Source organism: Mus caroli, unplaced genomic scaffold (assembly GCF_978045245.1).
Source record: "Mus caroli unplaced genomic scaffold, Mus_caroli_1 scaffold_19, whole genome shotgun sequence".
NCBI classification, from domain to species: domain Eukaryota; kingdom Metazoa; phylum Chordata; class Mammalia; order Rodentia; family Muridae; genus Mus; species Mus caroli.
Genome location: NW_028227274.1, coordinates 7527164 through 7549894, shown reverse-complemented (window position 1 = coordinate 7549894; position 22731 = coordinate 7527164). Strand labels below are relative to the sequence as shown.

The following is a 22731-nucleotide window of genomic DNA, read 5'->3' as shown; positions in this document are numbered from 1 at the left end:
GAGTGAGATGGACTTTGCAAGTGAGGACAGAAAATGGAGAGAGACCTTTCTCACCATAAAACGAAATAATTGGGCAGGCAGTGGTGGCCCGGCTTTTAATCCCAGCACTTGGGAGGCAGAGGCAGGCGGATCTCCGAGTTCAAGGCCACCTTGGTCTACAGAGTGAGTTCCAGGACAGCTTGTCTCAAAAAAACAAAACAAAACAAAACAAACAAAAAAAACCAAAACCCAACAAAAACGAAATAATTGATTATGGAGATAACTGGAAAGATGAACCCTTCACATACAGCAGCCAGCACTTTAATTATGTGGCAAAGGAATTTGTAGTCTGCATTTGGGCACTACTACATTTGGGCTCCAGCATCTAGCAGGGACATGGATATGCTGTTTGGCAGGTGGCTGCAGAGAAGGGCCTACAAGGAACTGAAGGTTCCCACAGTACAGTACTGTGTAGGTAAGTCACACACCTAGAGAGGAGTAGACATGTCAATTATGTTTGAACAGGGGACTCTCCGGTGTGTGTGTCTTCTTTCTGGGTCAGTTGCTTCCCAAGACTGGGTCTCTGAGATACTTGTAACCATCTAGTAGGTGCCACACACACACACACACACACACACACACACACACACACACATACACACACGTTTTTTCTGAGAAGGTAAGTTTTAGAATGGTTTTAGAAGGTATGTTTTAGCTTCCACATTGGGACCTATTCCTGAAAGCTTCTTTGTGCCTCTTTTGACCAGATGATCTACTTGTCACCAACTAACAGCTCCAGCTTCCTCATAACCATGTGTGTGTGCAATCACTGCATTAGTGTCATTGACCTTATCAGAATAAAACTTCCATCGAGGCTGCCACTACACCCGCTCCCATCTGCTGGAGAGGTCACTGCACAACCAGGGAGCCCCGACTAAACACACAGTATTGGCCCATCCACCTTGAATTTAGAATGGCTTGTTTTTTTTATTGTGCCAGTATTCTAGTGTTCTGACTGACAGAACGTGGAGCTTCCTCAATTGTCAGAATTTCAGAGTACTGGGAGAACTGAAAAGTCTTAACCCATTTCTTTTCTCTTTTTGTATTGTTTTCTTTTTTCCTTCCCTCTCTCTGTCCTTCTTCCTTCCTCCTCTTTCCTTAATCAGAATGCCAGTCAAGAGACCACTTGCTTCACCCAGTGTGGGTCTGCAATAATTTCCTTCTGTTTTCAGCCACACCCGAAATGCGAAGGACACGCCCTTCTGAGTGTATTGACCATTCTTCCAGTCTGGCGCTCTTTCCGAAGGGCTGGCTGCTGAAATGTTCTCTTTCTGGAAATAGGCAGATGGAATCAGGAAGACAACGGTAGACATCAGTTCTTCCTCCCTCCATTCAGACAGGAGTTACACACCTTGCTTGGTGCCAGACCCGAGAGGCTCCATGAGGCTCTAGGCATTCAATAATGAAAAGCAGGTTTTCTCTGAGGGTTCTCTGGGCTTTCTGTGGCCCAGGCAAGTTCATCTCTTCATTTTCATGGTGGAGTGGGAGGAAACTGAGTCCCACGATTCCTGGGGGACTTTTGCTTTAATGGTTATGATAGTAACATGGTGTTTTAATAAGTAATTTCTTACTCTGTCTTAGAAAGTTTCTCTTTATACACACATATACATATATATATGTATATATGTATACACACACATACACACCCAGACACACATGTTTCCTATTAACTAGTATGTGTTCCAAAAAATATGAGGGTACTTAACTATGATGACACATTTTAGCATAGTTATAATAAGAAATACTGTGCACTTGTTAAGAATGTTACTTAAAAAAGCTTTTCCTATGCACACTGCACATCAACAGCAAGGACAAATACAGGAAGGAAGGAGGCACAACACTAGGCAGTAAGTAGGTGCTAACAACAACATTTTTATGGTGGTAACCTTGAGTGTGAGATTACAAATGGTTAATTTTGTGGGAACTGCACCCAGAGTCTCAAGCAGGCTGTGTACCCTGCTAAACCATAACCTCTGTGTACAAATGTTTCCACATATCCACTTTGTTACTTTCATTTTTCAGAATAATATCACATGGCCTGAAAGATGGGTCAGATGGTAAAACTGCTTGGTACCCTGAGTTTGATTCCTACATCTTACTGTGGAAGGAGAAAACCGACTTCCCAAAGTTGTTCTTTGACTTCTACATATGCTCCATGTTACATTCAAAACACACACATGCACACACATGCCTCTACACACCACAATCATGCTTTGTCTTACAATTAAAAAAGAATGTTATTATTAAGTATATAAAAGTGATTATTACTACAATAATTTTATCTGCATTAATTTTATCTGCATTTTAAAAGATTTTCTGGAAGTCTATATAAAGTTTGCAGACACTGTCTGTGAATGTAGAATCCACAAGCTAAAATTTTAGAACTTTGAATTTATTAAATTTTATGTTTTCAAATATAATGAAAATAAAATTAAGTAAATTTTTGTGCCAAAGCTAAGAGTGAATAATATCAAAATTGTAATTTGCTACTGGGTGGTGGTGGCACATGCCTTTAAATCCAGTGATTGGGAGGCAGCGGCAAACAGATCTGTTTCAGGTCAGGGGCGGCCAGGACTACAGAGAGAAACCCTGTCTCAAAAAACTAAACAAAAAAACTACACAACAGCAACCACACAAAAGTAATTTGCCATGAGTTTTCCCAAATCTGCCTATAACACTGACCCTGCCCCCCATTATAAACCTATCTAACTGGTCAGATTTTAGTAGCTTTCTGAGGAATGGTAATCTTAAAATATGAAATAAAAAATGAAAAACCAAGCCGGGCGTGGTGGCGCACGCCTTTAATCCCAGCACTCGGGAGGCAGAGGCAGGCGGATTTCTGAGTTCGAGGCCAGCCTGGTCTACAAAGTGAGTTCCAGGACAGCCAGAGCTATACAGAGAAACCCTGTCTCGAAAAAAAAAAAAAACCAAAAAAAAAAAAAAAAAAAAAAACCCAAAAAAAAGAAAAACCAAAACCAAAGCCCTGAGCTCAGAGAGGATGGGTAGGCTCTGCAGAGAGACAGGGAAAGTGCAAGCCACTGAGAGGTTATTCCAGGAAAAGGCTCTGCAGAGGAAGCTCGCTCTAAACAGGTGCTAGGATGCGTTTGCTGAAGCACGACTTGGGATATCAGATCACAGACTGAGGGAGTCTGCAAATGCCAGATGGTATAAGTGAACCACCTACAAAAGAAGGCACTCCCTCCATGTATGGAAAAGAGAATCCACGAGCAATAATAGGTCAGGTTACTTGGCTCTATGGAAACCCACCGGTCACCCACGGTGGAGGGGAGGAAAGAAGACACAGCTGAGGGAGGCTCTGTGAGAGCCTCAGGGAAGGCTTCTGCCCTCTTCCTGCTCATTTCCAAAAGGTCACTGCCTAGTGTGACATTCAGAGACTTAAAGGCAGATAACCCTGAGGCCTCCCGAGACTGTGAAATACACTTCCCATGAGTCAGTCACAGCCAGTCAGGTGAACACGTGGGAAGAGTTCACACACAGCCATGCTGCTCAGAGCCTGGCCTCTGACCAGCAGGACTCAGGAGATTGGACAAAATACAGTCTGGGGGCGACCCCGACTACTGAGGGACTTCCTGGAAGTCTATACAAAGTTTGATAGACACTAGACACGGTCTATAGGTGTGGAATCCATAAATCTACATTCTTAGAAATTTGAATTTATTAAATTTTCTGTTTTCAAACATAATTCTTTAATGTGACAAAAAGACCCATCCTCCATCTAAAACCTGTGTTTTTTTCCCCGGGTAAGATAACCAGAGGGAATTTGATATTTAAATTTTTCTCTTTAAACCTGGTTTATGCCAGGCAGTGGTGGCGCACACCTTTAATCCCAGCACTTGGGAGGCAGAGGCAGACAGAACTCTGAGTTCAAGGCCTGCCTGGTCTACAAAACAATTGTCAGGACAGCCAGAACCACACAGAGAAACCCTGTTTCAAAGAACCAAAAACCAACCAACCAACCAACCAAACAAACAAACAAACAAAAGAAACAATAAAAACCCTGGTTTACATGAAAACCAGCATTTGCTTAGCTGTCCCAATTTTCTAAACTCTATAGCTTTTTATATATTCTAAGCAAATTTTATTTCATGAAGAGATTATATTTACCACAGACTTGTAAAATCTTTCCTTTCTACCATTTCTGTCTTCTACAGGGAAATGTATTTGAATTTGGTCTCTGTTTTTGGAGATAATTTTAACTTGGCTTCTTGCGGATAATGTGGAAGGTGGCGTCTGTGTTGAAAATGTTCCGGCAACCTGCTAAATGTCTGAGAACTCTGAGAAATGACCTGCCCCAACCTAGGAAGAATTCAAGAGGCTTTGACCCAGCATCCCGGACAGGCTGGACTTCCCTAAACAGTGAATGACCAGACTGCAGTCCCACGAATGACACCATGGATTTACAGTCTCGACAAACACACAAATCAGTTTTAGTGTCTTGGCCTCTAAGGGAAAAAGGTCTAGAAGAAAGCTTACAGATAAATTAAATGTTCATTTAAATGCTCTTGTGATTTTTTTTTTTTTTTTTTTACTACTGAAAGACGTTTTTAAAATGTCTTTTAAATGTTTGGACTAAGCGAGAGGAAGGGATAAAGGGGCTGCAGGGCTGGAACTGAGTAGAAGCTCATAGAAAGGCTCACTCTTACCTGATTGTCGAACACGCTGGAGAGTTTGCTGGACCAGAACCTCTGACCTTGGGACGATGATGATGAAGTCCACTTTGCTAAAGTGGCCGAGGTCCAGGCTCTGGCTGCCGCTGTCTGCGATCGCACACACCTGGGATAAGAGTCTTCTGGCAACTGTGAGCTGTGGTTGATAAATTTGGAAGGTTTCGTTATCTACATCTAAAATTAAAAAAAGTTATAAGAACAATATTTAGTTCTTCAACAAGCGCTATGAATCCATTTGGAGACATAAAACACAAGGGCAGATCACTGTTTCACAACCACGAACTCCCACTTGCTATTCTCCTTTGATACTGGGCTTTATGGAGCTGCCTGTTTCCCCCTAAAATCTGACTGAGAAGATATGCTCAAGAATGGGCTAGGACAGTTTGACAAGCAAATGACTTAAAAACGTTGGGATTGTCTTACAACACTTTTGTTAATAGTGGAAACAGACTACAAGGTCACAGCTGGACCAGGACTCAGCTGCAGGAAGGGGGTAGTCAAATCTTTAGGCCTCTCAGCATTGCCCAGGTCTAGGGAGAGAGTCAATGCCATAGCTATAATACTGTAGGATTCCTTTGAGTTTTTCTGGATGAATCCACAGTAATTATTTCTTCTGCATCAGCAAGTCAGCTGCAACATGACCTGAAATCCCCTGTCTATGACTAGACAACACAGGCTAGAGACACAACCTTCACTTTTCTTCCTATTTGGCTTGGCTCTGCCAGCATTTGTGACCTGGCAGGCCTAGGACATGTAGTCATTACCAGTGCTCACACCAGGACTACCTAAAGAGACCTATGCCTTGTGACATAGGCAGCTGGCCTCTCAGTAGGTGACATACCACCAAACACTGCCCAGATTCTCTATGCATGTCAGTAATCCTTTCTTACAAGTTTCACCAAGCCACCAGTCCCTGTGCACACCCCCTCTCCCCACAAACAAAATGCCTGGGCAGGCAGCTGCCACACCTCTTAAAAGGGTTGCATTCTATCAGGGACATATGTTGACAGTTTGACTGAAACACAGTCTCAAGGGCTTAATTAACTAGTGCTAATGAAAGTTGTCTAAACTCAACTGAGGTGTAAGTGAGGCGTTCAGTACTCACACTACCCTAGCTACTCTGGACACAGAGGGCTTCTTGCCGGCAGAAAGAACTGACTGCAGAGCTTGATGCTATGAGGTTGAACAGCAGAGCTGGGAGAGCAGCTTAGCAATGGGGCACCTCTAGATGTGTGTGTAAGGCTTGGGTTTGACTCCCAGGGTTAGAAAAGAAAAAGGAATGCTAGTGCAAATACTTTTAAAGTTTTAAAATGATGCACATGAGTGTTTTGCTTGCATGTATGCTTGTGTACCATCTGCATGCCTAGTGCCCAAGGAGGACAGAAGAACACACCAGATCCCCTGGGACTGGTGCTATAGACATTTATAAGTAACCATGTAGTTGCTGGGAACTGAACTGGGGTCCTCTGGAAGAACAGCCAGTGCTCTTAGCCATTGAGCCATCTCTCCAGCCCCTAGGTAACTTTCCCCCATTTCCCGTACATGGACTACAATTAAAAGGTTGAAGAGATGTCTCAGCAGTTGAGAGAAAACATTGCTTCTGCAGAAAAACACGGTTTGATTTGTAGCACCCATGTCTACAACCTTGGAGGATCCAACATGGTCTTCGGATCCTCGTGAGCACCTGAATATACCCAACACACATTCACACACACACACACATACACATAAGTAAAAAATTAAAAAAAAATCTACCAATAAAACAAGCCTATCTTCCAACATAAATAAGTTATTAGTTTCTCAGTTCATAGGCTGACAGGAACTAAGCATATATAGATTTGTAAGTACAATTTAATTTAGCAAATTCTGAAGTTTAATGAAATATAAAACAACAGTTTTTTTTGTAAAACTTTTTATTATAACTTTTAGTGTTGGTGTATGTGTGTGCATGTGCCCATGTACCACAGCACACATGTGGAGGTGATAAGACATCATGCAGGAATTGGCTTTCTCATTCTACCACGTGAGCGAGCCCCGGGGTTTGAGCTCAAGTCATCAGGTTTGGTGGTAGTTGTTTTTACCCACGAGGCCATCTTGCTGGCTTCAAGCAACATTTATTTTAATGTTTGTTTGTTTGTTTGTTTTTTCGAGACAGGGTTTCTCTGTGTGGTCCTGGCTGTCCTAGAACTCACTCTGTAGACCAGGCTGGCCTCGAACTAGAAATCCGCCCGCCTCTGCCTCTTGAGTGCTGTGATTAAAGGCATGCACCACCACCACCCGGCTTGCAACATTTATTTTTATTTTACTTATTTATTCACTTAGATCTTTTGAGACTGGGTCTCACTATGTAGCCCTGGCTGTCCTGAAATTCACTATGTAAACCAGGATGGCTTTGAACTCACAAAGGTAGTCTGCCTCTGCCTGGGAGTGTTGGGATTAAAGGTATGCACCACCATGCCTGGCTGACATTTCTTTTTTAAACTAAAAAAATATTTTTAAAAAATGTGTCTAGAGTTTTGGCAGTCTGGTTCCCTCAGAGGCCAAAGGAGGCACTGGGTCCCCTGGGTCCCCTGGGTCCCCTGGACTGGAGTCACAGATGGTTGTGGGTTCTGAGATGAAACCCTGGTTCTCTGAAAATCAGCTGGGGCCCTTAACTCCTGAGGTTTTTTTCTCCAGTTCCTTCAAGCAACATTTAGTTTGTTTGGCTGGCTTTTGGTTTTTCAAGGCAGGGTTTCAGGGTTTCTCTATGTAGCCTTGGCTGTCCTGGAACTTACTCTATAGACCAGGCTGGCCTCGAACTTGCTGCCAGGAGGAAAGATGTGTGCTACCACCACCCTGCTTCAAATAACCTTTCTTAAGTAGGGAACCAAGGATGTACTTAGAGAGCTGTATGTATTCTGAGAATTAAGAAGTATTTGATGAACTAATTATTATTTTTACACATGTATTACTAATGTAGTGGTGTATGTGATGACATGTATGGAGGTCAAAGCAGCTGGCTCTCTCCGTCTACTTTTATGCAGGTTCTAGGATCTAACTTAGGTCCCTGGCTTGGGATGCAAGCAACCTCTACCTGCTGAGCAAACTCTGAACCTAGTAACAATTCAGAACAGTTCATATGAACTCATTTTAGATCTGAATGAATGATGCTCTATGTCCAGATACGGCCCAGAAGTCAGGACACTTTGTGGACCATGTTCACATTTGTTGGACAAAGAGGTTAAGATCAGCTTCCTCTCCCCCGGCCACCATGGGGCTCTGACTTGCAGGGCAGATGATATGTAGGTAACATTTTTCTGCTGCCTGGAAGGCCTCATATTCTATGGGCCTGAAGTTTTACAAGTAAGGGAAAAGGTGAGAGACACAGTCCTGCACAGCTGCAGTCTAGATGCTTCATGAAGTTCTCTAAAGCGCCCCGCAAGCACAGCAATTCCCTGCGTACAACTCAGGAAAAAACACTTGGGGTCCAGCCAGTGGTGCCTGTCATCCTAGAATTTTGGAGGTGGAGGTTAGAGGATCAAGAGTTCAAGACTAGACTCAGCTACGTAATGAGTTTGAAGCCAGTCTGGGCTGATAAAATCCTGTCTCAACACACACACACACACACACACACACACACACACACACACACACACACATTAAAATAAAATAAAACTGAGTATTCCTAAAATCATTCCTGGCAAAAAGAGGACCTTCCTGAGGCTAACAGATATTACCAAATGCAACTAAACAACAGCCTCCCAGGAAAGGACTCTTACTAAGGAGAGGCTGCACAGCCAAATACTGTCAATCAGAACTCAATTTACCAGGTAGACAACAATGAAAAGCCTGCTGTAGTCTATGCCTTGAGGGTTCTTAAAAACCCTGAGGGTTCTTGTTTTTTAAGCGTCTACAATATCTGTCCCTCAGCCTCAGGCCACTTTACCCAGGTTTTGTGTGGGAATCATAGCAGCAGCCTCCTGAGGGGACACACACTCATCAAGGTCACCATTGAAAGGAGTGACCACACTGTCTCCTCTTCTTTGTTGCATTTTTTCAAGCAGCTTGTCCAGGTCATCCCCTGTATGAAAAGAAGGCAGATTTGAGAAGACTGGAGTGAGCAGCACGCTGAGTGCTTATGTTCAGTATCCAATTGATGCAGCTGGGCTGGGCTCTCATCAAAAACTTTAAATTGACCTAGAGTGATGTCAGAATTCCTACATGGCCATTTCTTTTGTGGCATTTGTACGATAAGAGCTTTTCTAGATGATATATACCCTTGTAGGTGCATGCTTACAACCAACACACTTCCAACACTGGCTCTCTTTTGGCTGGCATTATGGACAACAGCAGGCAGAATGCACTGTTCTGGTTCTCTCTGACATATGAAAAAACTTAGATCCAGGGAAAGAAAGAGAAAATAGCCCAAGCAACAAAGTTACAGTTGAGTTCAGGCTTTAATCCTCGTATCCTTGTGTCTTCCTCTAGACCTCACAAGCTTCCTGTGGTGTTGTTAGTCACCAGGAGTAAGGATTAAACCACTGCAAGGAAAGTTCTACCAGAAAACTTAAGGCCCACCTTCCTGACAGGCTAAGATTTCAATCCAATCACACAACTAGGGCTGGCAGGGCGGCCCAATCTTACAAGCACTCACCTAATGATGTTGTTTTGAAATGTGATGCCAGGAAGCTGACCTTTCCTGTGATGAGCTCGTAACTAATTTCTTTCAAAAACTCACTTGTGGTAAGCATGCTCTCTGCCAGGGCCCGGGACTGCTGCTGACCTGACGGACAGAGAACAAAGCAGTAACTCATCACTGGAACTAATGCTTGCGGCAGCACTAATTATGATGGACATAGAGACCACAGACGTCTAAAACTACAGGGACTTGATTAAGAAGGTCATGGCATGTTGAAAGATGTGCATACGAAACATCAATTTGAAGATTGTCTATAGCAGCAGCAGCAACAACAAAATCTTCATAACATGATGCCAGGTGATTGAGGGAAAAATAGTGTATTTTATGTTTATAACTATAAAAACTATAAAAATCTTTTTGGTAGGAAGCAATGAGAGCCATTCAGTGAAGAGAGGAGAAATGAAAGTCTGAGTGCTGGCCCTCTGAGAGTTAGCACAGAGCACATTTAGTCATTGTTCTACTTTCTGAAGGTTTCCTAGGTATGGTAGAGTAGGCTCTTCAGTGTGGAGAGCTCCTGGCAAATATAACTGGCTTACACAGGTGCTTTATCACATGACAGAATGGGTAAGACCTGCAAAACCTTTTTACAATTAACCTGCTTTTATTTCTATGTGTAGTGTATGTGTGTGTGTGTGTGTGTGTGTGTGTGTGTGTGTGTGTGCGCATATATGTATGTACCACAATGCACTCGGTGTCATGAACATCGGAAGAGGGTGTTTGGTCCCTCAGGACCGGAGTTATAGACTGCTAGGAGCTACCATGTGGATGCTGGAAATTAAACCCAGGACTTGTGCAAGGGCAGCGAGTGCTTTTAGCTGCAGAGCCATCTTTCCAGCCCCAACACTTAGTTACATGTGATGAGGGTATCTGCTGTAAAAGAATGTCTCCACAACCAGGTGCCAGGGGCACCAGCCACACTGAGGGCTTTGACTTGAGGAAGAAAGGAAAATTAAAACTGGGAGAGAAACCCAAACCGCAGCCATTAATCAGAGAGTAATTATGTGGATGCTGGAAATATCAATTGCTATTTTTCAAATACAGATGACAGAATGAATGCATTAAACAAGTGATAAGTCAAATAAACAAAGCCCCAAACCCACTCACCTAATACTACCACACAAAATTCATTTCCTCTGATTTTTGAAGCACAAATTGCCACGACGTAATCTGGCAGCCTCTGGTAGTGTTTCATTTCACTGAGAAGCCTCAGCGTCTCTGAAATGCCTTCTGCTAGAGAGTTCTGGGTCACAATCACATGAACCAGGTCCTGAGATACACTGGCAGCTAATCTAGCAAGCCAGGGGAGCTGTGCCGGTGACATGGGTGCACACGGAGTACCCAAAGGCAGGGCTCGCTCTCTCACAGAAAACTCCTGCATAGCATTCAGCACGATCTGCTCAAACTCTTCCCTGAGAGGAATCTGGTCAGGACCTATGTTAATGAGAATCACAGTTAGAATTCAGACAATCAGAGAAGACAAAATTAAGGCCAGGGAGAAGTGAAAGGGAATGGTGTGTGGCTAATATGAGCTGTGGCTTGAGACCACTGTAAGACGTAAGTGCTTACTTGCTAGCTGGAATATGGTGGGTTTAAATGAACTGTGGGATGCTGGGTGCTATGTGTTTTGTCTACAGCTCTAGCTCTGTTCTCCTGGACCCTAGTGATGGTCTCTTTCACAGAGGATTTTCAAAGATACGAGACCCATTCTGTTGCATGCCCTGAGAGACAATCATTTTCAAACCCTGGCACTATGAATTCTGATGACTAATAAATAAGACAACACACTGGTGTGTAATCAATTTTAAGGTTCTTTTCATTTCTCATTTTAGGCATGGATACTTTAAAAGTATTTTAATAGATTGTCTCAATTTAATTTTGACCTTAAACACAGGGAAATGAATAATTTTTTAACAGTCCCCAACTCTTCCCAGGCAGAGAATGCTCGGTCATCTCATTCTCTCCTGCACTCTGGGTTGTCAAGTATGACATGTGGCTTCTTTCCCCAGCCATAGTTGAGTAAGCTTATACTGATGACCTGTGGCCCCTGAAACTAGAGGGATTTTGTTTTTTATTCTCTTTAGAAACTTAACCAGTCTTTACAACAAAATCAGCAACCATCCAACTGGCACAAATTAACCAAGACCTTTAGTGAAAACTAAAACCCAGGGAATATATTGACTTGTCTCCTCCCCCCAACCCCCATGTGAATCAGAGACTTGAAACTCAAGGGTTCCTGTCTGCAGGAGCAGACTCTTTATCATTATTATTAGATATGTTCTTTATTACATTTTAAATGTTATCCCCTTTCCTAGTTTGCCCTCCGAAAATCTATCACCCTCCCTCTACCTGCTCCCCAACCCAACCTCTCCTGCTTCCTGGCCCTGGCATTCCCCTATACTGAGGCATAGAACCTTCACAGGACCAAGGTCCTCTCCTCCCATTGATGACCGACTAGGCCATCCTCTGCTACATATACAACTAGAGCCATGTGTTTTCTTTGATTGGTGGTTTAGTCCCAGGGAGCTCTGGGGGTACTGGTTAGTTCATATTTTTGTTCCTCCTATGAGGCTTCAGAACCCTTCAGCTCCCTGGGTACTTTCTCTGGCTCCTTCATTGGGGACCCTGTACTCCATCCAATGGATGACTGTGAGCATCCACTTCTGTATTTGTCAGGCACTGGCAGAGTCTCTCAAGAGACAGCTACATCAGGCTCCTGTCAGTAAGTACTTGTTGGCATCTACAATAGTGTCTGGGTTTGGTGGTTGTTTATGGGATGGATCCCCAGGTGGGGCAGTCTCTCATTCCTTCAGTCTCTGCTCTGAACTTTGTCTCTATAACTCCTTCCATGGGTATTTTGTTCCCCCTTCTAAGAAAGATCGAAGTATCCAAAGTTTGGTCTTCCTTCTTGAGTTTCATGTGTTTTGCAAATTGTATCAGGTATTCTGAGCTTCTGGGCTAATATCCACTTATCAGTGAGTGCATATCATGTGAGTTCTTTTGTGAGTGGGTTACCTCACTTAGAATGATATACTTGAGATCCATCCATTTGTCTAAGAATTTCATAAATTCATTGTTTTTACTAGCTGTGTAGTTCTCTATTGTGTAAATGTACCACATTTTCTGTATCCATTCCTCTGTTGAGGGACATCTGGGTTCTTTCCAGCTTCTGGCTATTATAAATAAGGCTGCTATGAACACAGTGGAGCATGTGTCCTTATTACAAGTTGGAGAATCTTCTGGGTATATGCCCAGGAGAGGTATTGCTGGATCTTCCAGTAGTACTATATCCAATATTCTGAGGAACCACCAGACTAATTTCCAGAGTGGTTGTACAAGCTTGCAATCCCACCAGCAATGGAGGAGTGTTCGTCTTTCTCCACATCCTCACCAGCATCTGCTGTTACCTGAGTTTTTGATCTTAGCCATTCTGACTGGTGTGAGATGGAATCTCAGGGTTGTTTTGATTTGCATTTCCCTGATGATTAAGGATGTTGAACATTTTTTCAGATGCTTCTCAGCCTTTCGGTATTCCTCAGTTGAAAATTCTTTGTTTAGCTCTGTATCCCATTTTTAATAGGGTTATTTGTTTTTTTTTTTTTTGAGTTCTTTATATATATTGGATATTAGACCCCTATCAGATTTAGGATTGTAAAGATCTTTTCCCAATCTATTGGTTGCTATTTTGTCTTATTGACAGTATACTTTGCCTTACAGAAGCTTTGCAATTTTATGAGGTCCATTCTTGCTCTTATGGCCCAAGCCATTGCTCTTCTGTTCAGGAATTTTCCCCCTGTGCCCATATCTTTGAGGCTTTTCCCCATTTTCACCTCTATAAGTTTCAGTGTCTCTGGTTTTATGTGGAGTGCCTTGATCCACTTAGACTTGAGCTTTGTACAATTGATCAATTCTCATTCTTCTATATGATAACTGCCAGGTGAGCCAGCACCATTTGTTGAAAATGCTGTCTTTTTTCCACTGGATGGTTTTAACTCCTTTGTCAAAGATGAAGTGACCACAGGTATGTGGGTTCATTTCTGGGTCTTCAATTCTATTCCATTGATCTACCTGTGTGTCATTGTACTAGTACCATGTAGGGTTTGTTTGTTTTTTTTTTGTTTGTTTGTTTGTTTGTTTTTTCGAGACAGGGTTTCTCTGTATAGCCCTGGCTGTCCTGGAACTCACTTTGTAGACCAGGCTGGCCTCAAACACAGAAATCCACCCACAATTTCTCTGTTAGTACAGCTTGAGGTCAGGAATGGTGATCCCACCAGAGGTTCTTTTACTGTTGAGAATAGTTTTTGCTGTCCTAGGTTTTTTGTTATTCCAGATGAATTTGCAAGTTGCCCTTTCTAACTCTGTGAAGAATTGAGTTGGAAGCAGACTCTTTAATATCTGTGATCTGAGGCTAAGCACTGGCTTTAGAACCCTAGGCTATAGCACAGAGATAAGGCTGCACTCTTTCTGGAAGGAAGGGACACAGAGAGTCAGAAACCATTCCTTCCTCAGATACAAGTTAAGTGGTCTCCTAGCTCTGTTCTAAAGACAAGTGGGTGTATACAAAATATAACACAGTCTGAAAATAAGTAAGTTATACTGGAGAAGTCACTTTTGCAGAACTAGTTGAGGGTCAGGGAGAAGAAAATGGGAACCTCATAGATAGGTGCTTGCTTTCTGTACATAGAAACAAAAAGAAAACAGTAATGCTTACAGTATGCTAGCTTCAGCAGTTAGAGCATAGCCTGGCACTGTGCTGAGTGAGCTCTGGGTTGATCCCTAGGACTCCACCCACCTAGCCTAAAATGTTGGTTTCTTATGTCCTTCTACTCTGATCTTCATTAACCTTTAACAAATTAGAATCTTGATTTGTAGCCATGACATTCATATTGTGTAGTGAGCTCAAAGTGGCTGAGTTTGAACTAAAAACTAAAGGGAAAGTGATAATTTTTATAGTCCTCTTCCACCAGAGCACATGACAAATGAAAAGCAGGCCTGGTCTCCATTTCCTATTGTTATCCATTGAAAACCTAAAAGGCTCAGAGCCCCAATTTATAGCTGCATGAGGCCTAGGGCAGACCAGGAGCCAGCAACATATTCTCTTGGGATATATAATGAATCCATGCAAAGGCACCTGGGAGAAAATAAAGTGGCATAACACGTTCCCATCATTCTTTGTTTTCTTAAAATTCATTTGTAAAGTTTTGATTGAATTACTGTTAAGAAAAAAGTTGGGGGGAGGGGCATTCACTTTAGAAGAGAGATGATCGTTTAGAGCAACACATGCGCTCCCCTTCTCTGCCTCTACCACTCTCCATCCATTCTAGGAGCCTTTCCTCCACCTCTTCCAAGCTCAATAATGGTAATTTTCCCTTTGAGAGCTCTCTCCCAGAGCATCAGCTCTGATGGCTTCTTAGATGGATCCACCATAATAGGAAGAAACATCCCCCAGACTGGAGCCTACCTACATTTGCTGATCCCATTTCAAAGGGCTTTTACCTTGTGAAATAACACAAAAAAATTTTTAAGTGACTGTTAAAGAAAGGCTCTTTCTTTCTGAAGAATCTTACTTTTTCTTTTTTCCTCCCTGTCAGTACTTGGAGATACAAAGTATTAAAACTGATATTTTAGAAGTTTGGATTTAAAAAAAATGTCTATAATCTATGCATGTGTGAAAATATTCTTGCTGCCTTTTAAACTTATAGGGACAGAATAAAGTTTTTTCAAGAACACCAGAACAACTTGTTGGAGAACAGAGAAGTACAAATCTAGGTGAAAGGAAGGAAGGGAAGGAGGGAGGGAGGGAAAGACTGAGGGAGGGAGGGAAAGACTGAGGGAGGGAGGGAAAGACTGAGGGAGGGAGGGAAAGACTGACTGAGGGAGGGAGGGAAAGACTGAGGGAGGGAGGGAAAGACTGAGGGAGGGAGGGAAAGACAGAGGGAGGGAGGGAAAGACTGAGGGAGGGAGGGAAAGACAGAGGGAGGGAGGGAAAGACAGAGGGAGGGAGGGAAAGACAGAGGGAGGGAGGGAGGGAGGATGGGTGAGGTATTTATGCTGTATACTAACAGAACTAATGATTGGAAGTAAAATTCTGGAGAGAATTGATCCTAAAGAGAAAAAGGAAGCTTGTTTAATTAAATCGGAAATCTATAAGTTAAGAGGTTTTAATAACTGGGAAGAAGATATAATATTTTTTTGTCATATAGCTTATTTAACTCACTAGGACCCTGGTTTCTCTGATGGTGTGATCAGTCTGCTTTGCTTGATAAAAGTACTGGTCTACACAGCATTGTCTTCCCTGATTTGGGGAGCATCTAAAAGGCGACTTTCATGTCTTAGCAGGCAGCCCACAGTCCAGAGTCTGTAGCAATTAAATTTATGACATCAAATGAGTCAGAATGAGGTCATTTAAATAACTATTACTTACCAACAAGTAAGGTTTTCAAATAACAGATTTATTATAAAAGCAGGTTTCATGGAAAAATTGGCTTAAAAAAAAAACCCCGTTAGGGCAAAACCCACATCAAGGAGTTTCCTGGGAAATTAAGGGTCCTTGCGAGCGTTGATACATAACATTGGAAGTACCTGGCTTATTGAAACTTTTGATTTTTAAATACTATAACAGTGTTTTTGTGGTTTCTTAACACCACAGTATTTTGTAACATTAAAAAAACCTCATAAGTAATACAAAAGTTTTTATATGAAAATTTGCACCTCAAACATTGTCCTAAGCAAATCAATGGTGTGAAACCCCAGAGTGAATTAGGCTGCATATTTGATGGCTCACTGCAGTTTGCAAAATAAAAGAGATTTCAATGGAAATGTGGCTGAGCCCCAGTGTTGTCAGGACACCTGCATACACTCATTGTAGGTTCAGAGGAAGTGAAGGGTTCATGACCTTTGCAGCCCCTTACCCTTAGGCCTTCCTTCTCAAAGGGAACCCCTAGCAAAACCCTCTAAGGTTCTGCTTCGACTTGCCTTAGGAGATTAGAAAGCACCACAAGACTAGACACTAGAGGGAGCAATTTGTCTCTTTTATGACAAGAATAGAGAAAAGGGAAAGGCAAAAGAGAGGAAAGGAAAAAGTTAGAAGACTGGGTAGAAGGAAAGGAACTTAGAAACCAAAGAGAGAAACTATGAGCCAAGTAGGCAGATGGATTGAAAACAGACACAGTACATTCTGAAAAGCAATTTCAAAGATTCCCAGTCCATGACTCCGGAGAACAACTTACCTAATCGTACAAGGTACTGTATAGTCAGAAGGATCATGTTCTCCACACTCAGGAGATGGGTGCTAGTTAACCCTAATTGTTCCAGATCTTTGTTTTCCAATTGTGGAATCTTGTAGCAATTCACCAGCAGAGGACTCACAACAATGTCACCAACATTTCCATAGAAATAGGGTAAAGTGCCATAGCCTGCCCCAAAAGACACACGTTAGTTAGCTCAGCGTTTCTGGGTTCCAGTCAGGCACACCAGCTCAGTGAGACATGAAGGCACTTAGGCATTTTCTGCCCTCTGAGACAGCCACCTTTGGGGATTCACCTATGTGTTTACCATTCTATATAAACTGAGATGAGCCACTCTGGTTACATGATGTGTTTCTCACAGGAGGGATACTGCTAACCTTACAGTTCTGTCTCAGAAGATCAATGTGATGATAAATAGTTCTTCATCAACTTTCTTTCCAGATGAGAAAACAAAGGAAAGGGAAGCTAAACTTGTTGGTAAACCTTACATTCCATTGATCCGTTGCAAGAGGTTAGAGATTGCCTACTTGTTTTACAACATCAGTGTTTGCTTTTTGTTGGTTTTTGTCAGATTTTTACATGTATGTGTAGTCTGCCTGCATGTGTGGTCTCTGTGTGTCTGGTATCCATGGAGTTCAGAATACAGTGCTTGGTCCCCTGAAACTGGAGTTAAGGATAGTAGTGAGCTATTACATGGGTGCTTGGGACTGACCCTGGGTCCTCTGCAAGAGCAGCAAGTGTTCTTAACAAGTAATTCATTATTTTAGCCTCCATATTGGTGTTTTCTGTTAGTTTTTCTGAATGTCAGGGATGTTTAAAAACACCCTAGGATAGGAATATGTTGAAAGGCACCTCATTCTGCTCCCATGATACAGGAAAGAAAACTGTCTCTCTCTCTCAGGCTTGCTTTCCTTTCTTTTTCTTATGAGACATGGCCCTACTAAGGAGCTCTGGATGGAACTCAGTATGTACACAAGGTTATAGCCTTGAATGCATAAAGATCTCCATGCCTCTACCTCCCATGCTGTAAAAGTGTGTGACACCACAGATGGCCTCTGTGCGACTTTCTAAAAGCCAAATACTAAAGGAACAAAGAGGTCCATATTCTTCCTCTTTTTAAGGCTTAGCTAGATTATGTTTGTGGATGCTAAGAACCTCCTAAGTCACAAGGAATTTAAACTACTGGGATTCCCCCCAATACCTCCAGACCAGAATCAGCAGATAGGGTGACGTGGGGCTGGAGAGATGGCTCAGCAGTTATAAGCACCGCCTGCTCTTCTAGAGGCCCTGAGTTCAATTCCCAGCAACCACACGGAAGCTTATAACCATCTAGAATGGGATTTGATGTCCTCTGCTGGTGTGTTTGAAGACAGTTACAATGTACTCATATACATAAAAAAGTTTTGTTTTGTTTTGTTTTGTTTGTTTGTTTTAAAAGAACAGGGCCTGAAGGAAAAACACCCAAGACAACAGAATCAGGCCAACCACAAGAGCAAAGAGTGATTCGTGTTAATAAAACGTACCTGCCTTATCACGGAACGAAAACAGGCAGTCTCCTTCTGGTCTAGACCTGCCTGTCAAGGCCTTCAGATATGGGTATAAAAGGAACTCAGCTCAGTTTAGAATATAAGAACTGGAATCTTAGAATTTAGACCCTAACCAACCATCATTTCACTGTAGTCAGCAGCCAGGGAGGGTCAGACTCCCTGTGAGACACACGGTCTCACAGAGGTGGCGCCCTGCTTCAGACCTATGCCCCAGAGGGTTCCTGTTCCTGGCTTTCAGAAGTGAGGTCTGTCAGTTGGCTTAGCTTATTTCTTTTCTTTGAGGTTTGGCCTCCTTTGACTGGACTGTCACCCTTCCTCAACAGGTCCACTTTGAGCAGGCTTCTGCACACAGTTTGAAGTTTAAGCCCTCTCTCCCAAGGCTCCTAAAAGCTCTTGGCTGTGAACCTCTGCCAGCTCTCATATTCCAATGTGTCACGGTGTTACCAGAGTGTGTAGTGATAGTTGTTTACTGACTCTAATAAAGGGTCAGAGTACCCCACTAGATAGAGATTCTTGAGGGCAAATGCCTTATTCTCAACTTTAAATCATGTGCTTAATACAGCATAAATGGGCTAGCCAAGGAAAACTGATCAGTCAATAAAGACAGACAAATATACTCATGAGAGTGTAAAGAAGCCCACAGAGCAGGGACTAGAGACAAAGAATTCTAGATATGGAATTCCTCCACCGTACCTATCAGGATCACTGGTCTAACTCCTGAGTTACTCAGCAGGTTTTCAGGAACAATCACAGTTTCCCCTGCAAGGACAGGCCGAGGCTGGAGAATTCCAGTTAATGGGGTCTGGGGAACTGGGGTAGATAAAAGGGGCTCTGGAAAGAAAAAGATTGTTTGACAAGAAAAATTAGGCATGGGGTTAACTGAAAAACTTCAGAAATCACTGTAGTTTTAATACTTTAAAGAGATGGTTTTGAAGTCCAATAGTTTTTGTTTTTTAATTTAACATATATATTACAGAAAATTAGAATAAAACAGAAAAAAAAAACAACAAATCAACCATAATCACATCACTGTAGATGACTACTGAGCATTCTGGTAGATTTAGCTTTGTATTTCATATTTACCAACTCCAAGTAACCAAAGATATGGATTTCCATACATAAAGCTGGACACATAAACATGATAGAGACACTCATCATTACTGTAAGCAACTGTAATCCATTCCATAGTTCTTTGCACATAGGAGATTTCTATGGACTCTTCAAAACTACTTAAGCAAATTAGAAATTGTCAAGATCCTTACCTAGTTCTTAGGGTTGGAGCACTTGTCACTGTCTACTTGGTGGACAATTGTGTGCACACTTAGCTGAGGACAATTTTGGACACCGTCTGGAGACTATGAAGGAGAGCCAAGTAGCTCTTTGTAGTTATAGCTATAGACTAAACTTTGAAGCCAGAGTAATCAAGAACAACAAGTCATAGCATGTCAGCTCAACTCTGGCACCACTCTGACAAAGCGAGTCCACATGTGCCCTGCATAGTCGTAGCCTCAGGCCCTATGCAACACATGGCTCATCAATTACACGGTTAAAACTAAGGTCAGTTGTAACAGTACATGAACTTATAGGGAAGGAGTATGTTATGGAGACACAATATGAACTACTACCAAGACCCTGACACACTACTGCTAATGCCAATGATTGATTCAGGGTGCTTACCTTCAGAGGATACGAGCAGGAGCAGAACTTATTGCTGCTAATTAAAGAGAAATGTTTAAATACATCATCCATTAAAATCTCACCAGTTCTTGAAAGAGGACGAACTGTGGGAACTGGCACAACTAGAGCAGATTGGGAGACAGGTGATCCAGGATACCATCCCCGGTGCCGTTTCTTTGGTGGGCCAGAAATGAACATGTTAGCTGAAAACAAAAAGGAAAGTCAGCTTTGTCCTCAGCAATGGGGAAGAAAGAAAGAACACCAAGTGCTCAAAGGACCTTTCCTGATCTACATGGAGGTCTGAGTTACTCTCCTATGGGCAATGGCAGTTAGAAAAAGCTACACTAATAAGTGCAACCATATATTTTGCAGTTTACAGTTGGAGACAGTTTATTTCACTCAATTCTATTGACATCCCTGTTAAGTTGTGGGACAAATCCGCTGGATTAGTGGAGAAAAAGTATTTAATGCCATGCAACTCTTTTAGCACAGAGTTCTGTCCTTCCACAAGTAAAAGACAGATTTGAGTTTTCAAGAATATAATTTTGATGAAACACTTATTTCTCAATTAGGTTCTTCCATGTGGAATCACCAACTCATTTAACAGTTATTATTCACATCAATCATGAAATTTTAAAACGTTGCCTTTTAAGCAAAGGGAAGACTACAGTGCATATTCAGATAATTAATTATTCAAACATCTGTAGCACTGGGCTAAAGAGATGGTTCAGTTGGTAAAGCGCCACCCGAACATGTGCACCCGAGGACAATCTTCAGAATTCATATAAGAAAGCCAGGTATATGCCTTTAAAATCAATACTGTACAGACAAGAAGGCCCTGTGGCTCTCTGACTGTGGATTCCGGGTTCATTGAGAGATTCTGTCTCTAAGGATAATGTAGAGAGCTATAGAGGAAGACAACTAATGTAGACTTTGGACCTTCACACACATGCACATATGTAACCCCCCATTACATTCATACATACATTCATTCATACACATACACACACACACATGCACACACACACACACGCACACATACACACACACGCACACACACACACATGCACACATACACACACACGCACACACGCACACACACACACATGCACGCACACACGCACACATACACACACACGCACACACACACACATGCACACATACACACACACACACACACACGCACACACACACACACACATGCACACACTATACCTTGGTCTATGGATGTGTAGGTAGGTCTTGGTGACAAAGAGTAGTTCCCGGGGCGAGATGGAGTGGAACTGCATGAGCTGCTCTTGCCTCCATGGCCGCTGGTCCCATTTGCTGTCTCTGTAGAACAGAGAGGCAACAGATCAGTACGGGGGCATGGAGGACACTGTGAAGTGGCAGACATCTGGGAAACCTCACTCCTGAGCATTCCAGGAAAATTCAGATAGGACAGCCTAGTTGCATCAAACCAGCTATAACCATCAGAACAATTGCCTTCACTTGATAAACTTAAATGTCAGTCATGCCAATGACTATGATAAGTTAAAAAATAGATGTGCCAGGAATAATTTCCTGGGACCCTGAGAACTCTTTTAGAATTCTTTTTGAAGAAGTCTTTGGAGACAGTAGGTAAAAATAAGGGAAAACTTGATGGAATTTTAACTCAACCTCATAGAAAATTTCAAACCTATAAAAGGAGAGAGAACCATATGATGCATACAATATGCCCACTGCCCAAGTCCAGCATTTATCCCAGGTAGCCCGTCTTGCTACCTCTGCACAGACTCACAGGTGTTCTGGTTAGTCAGAAGCAACACAGTCACCATGCAATTTCATTGGTAAGCACCTCTATAGATACCACTAAGTGAACTTTTAAAAATATTTCTGCAATAAAATTATACTTAAAATCAACAGTGATTAGTAAACATCATCAAAGCAGAAATAGTTTAAAGAAATGGCTTGTTCACACTGCAATTAGGTGATATATACTGAATGCTTTTTTGAAAATAAGATTTACTCTTAATTTAAATCTTGTGTGTGCATCCATGCATGTGTGTGCATGTGTCCAGAGAAAGGTTGGAAACTCTGAAACTGAAATTACAAGCAGTTGTGAACCAGCTGATGTGGGTGCTAGGAACTGAACTCAGGTCCTTGCGAAGAGTACACGCGCACACGCTTAACCACTGGGCCATCTCTCCAGCTACTTTAGGTTTTTTTTTAATCAATAAGAATTCCATTTTTTCCAAAACATATTTCTTGTGATTATTTTTTTTTTCTTTTGAAAAACCTTGAAGTCCCCATTTTGTGGAGTTTGCTGACTCAGTGTTCCTAGTATTACTGAACATCCTGTTTCCACTGTATTTCCAATAAGCCGGTTGTTAGAGGCCCAGTCAAATTCATATCCAATTCTTTTGGAAAGAATCTTAAAAGCAGCTGTAAGCGTCGACCAGAAGACAAAGAGTGAAGAGCTTTCTCTCCTCTGGGGATTAGTGGGGATTCAGAGGTTGTCGTCCTAACTCCTTTTTCTTCTAAAATTTCATCCATAGGGGCCAAGTGTAGTTACATATTCCTTTAATCCCCACACTCAGGAGGCAGAGGCAGGCAGATCTATAAGTTTGAGGCCAGTCTGGACTACAAAGAGAGTTCCAGAATAGCCAGGGCTGTTACACAGAGAAACCCTGTCTTAAAAACAACAAACAAACAAGTAAATAAATAAATAAATAAATAAGCAAGCAAATAAAGCTTCATTTTTACTTTTAATCATGTGCATGTGCCGGGCATGGTGGTGCACGCCTTTAACCCAGCACTCGGGAGGCTGAGTTCGAGGCCAGCCTGGTCTACAAGGTGAGTTCTAGGACACCCAGGGC

The 22731-nt window shown here is 42.3% G+C and overlaps 1 protein-coding gene across 2 annotated transcripts in view; it reads right to left on the bottom strand.

Annotated features, from left to right (window-relative positions):
- The window catches only part of Greb1l (GREB1 like retinoic acid receptor coactivator), a 237796-nt gene that overhangs the window by 40032 nt on the left and 175033 nt on the right, over positions 1-22731 (bottom strand). For both annotated transcript variants that reach the window (XM_085833393.1, XM_021150817.3), the window contains 8 exons: positions 21089-21205; positions 19957-20076; positions 18890-19027; positions 16632-16817; positions 10510-10836; positions 9361-9489; positions 8653-8787; positions 4704-4901 (listed from right to left, as the gene is read on the bottom strand). In XM_085833393.1, the coding sequence (XP_085689519.1) occupies positions 4704-4901; positions 8653-8787; positions 9361-9489; positions 10510-10836; positions 16632-16817; positions 18890-19027; positions 19957-20076; positions 21089-21205 (1350 nt within the window). The remainder of the gene's footprint in view (positions 1-4703; positions 4902-8652; positions 8788-9360; positions 9490-10509; positions 10837-16631; positions 16818-18889; positions 19028-19956; positions 20077-21088; positions 21206-22731) is intronic.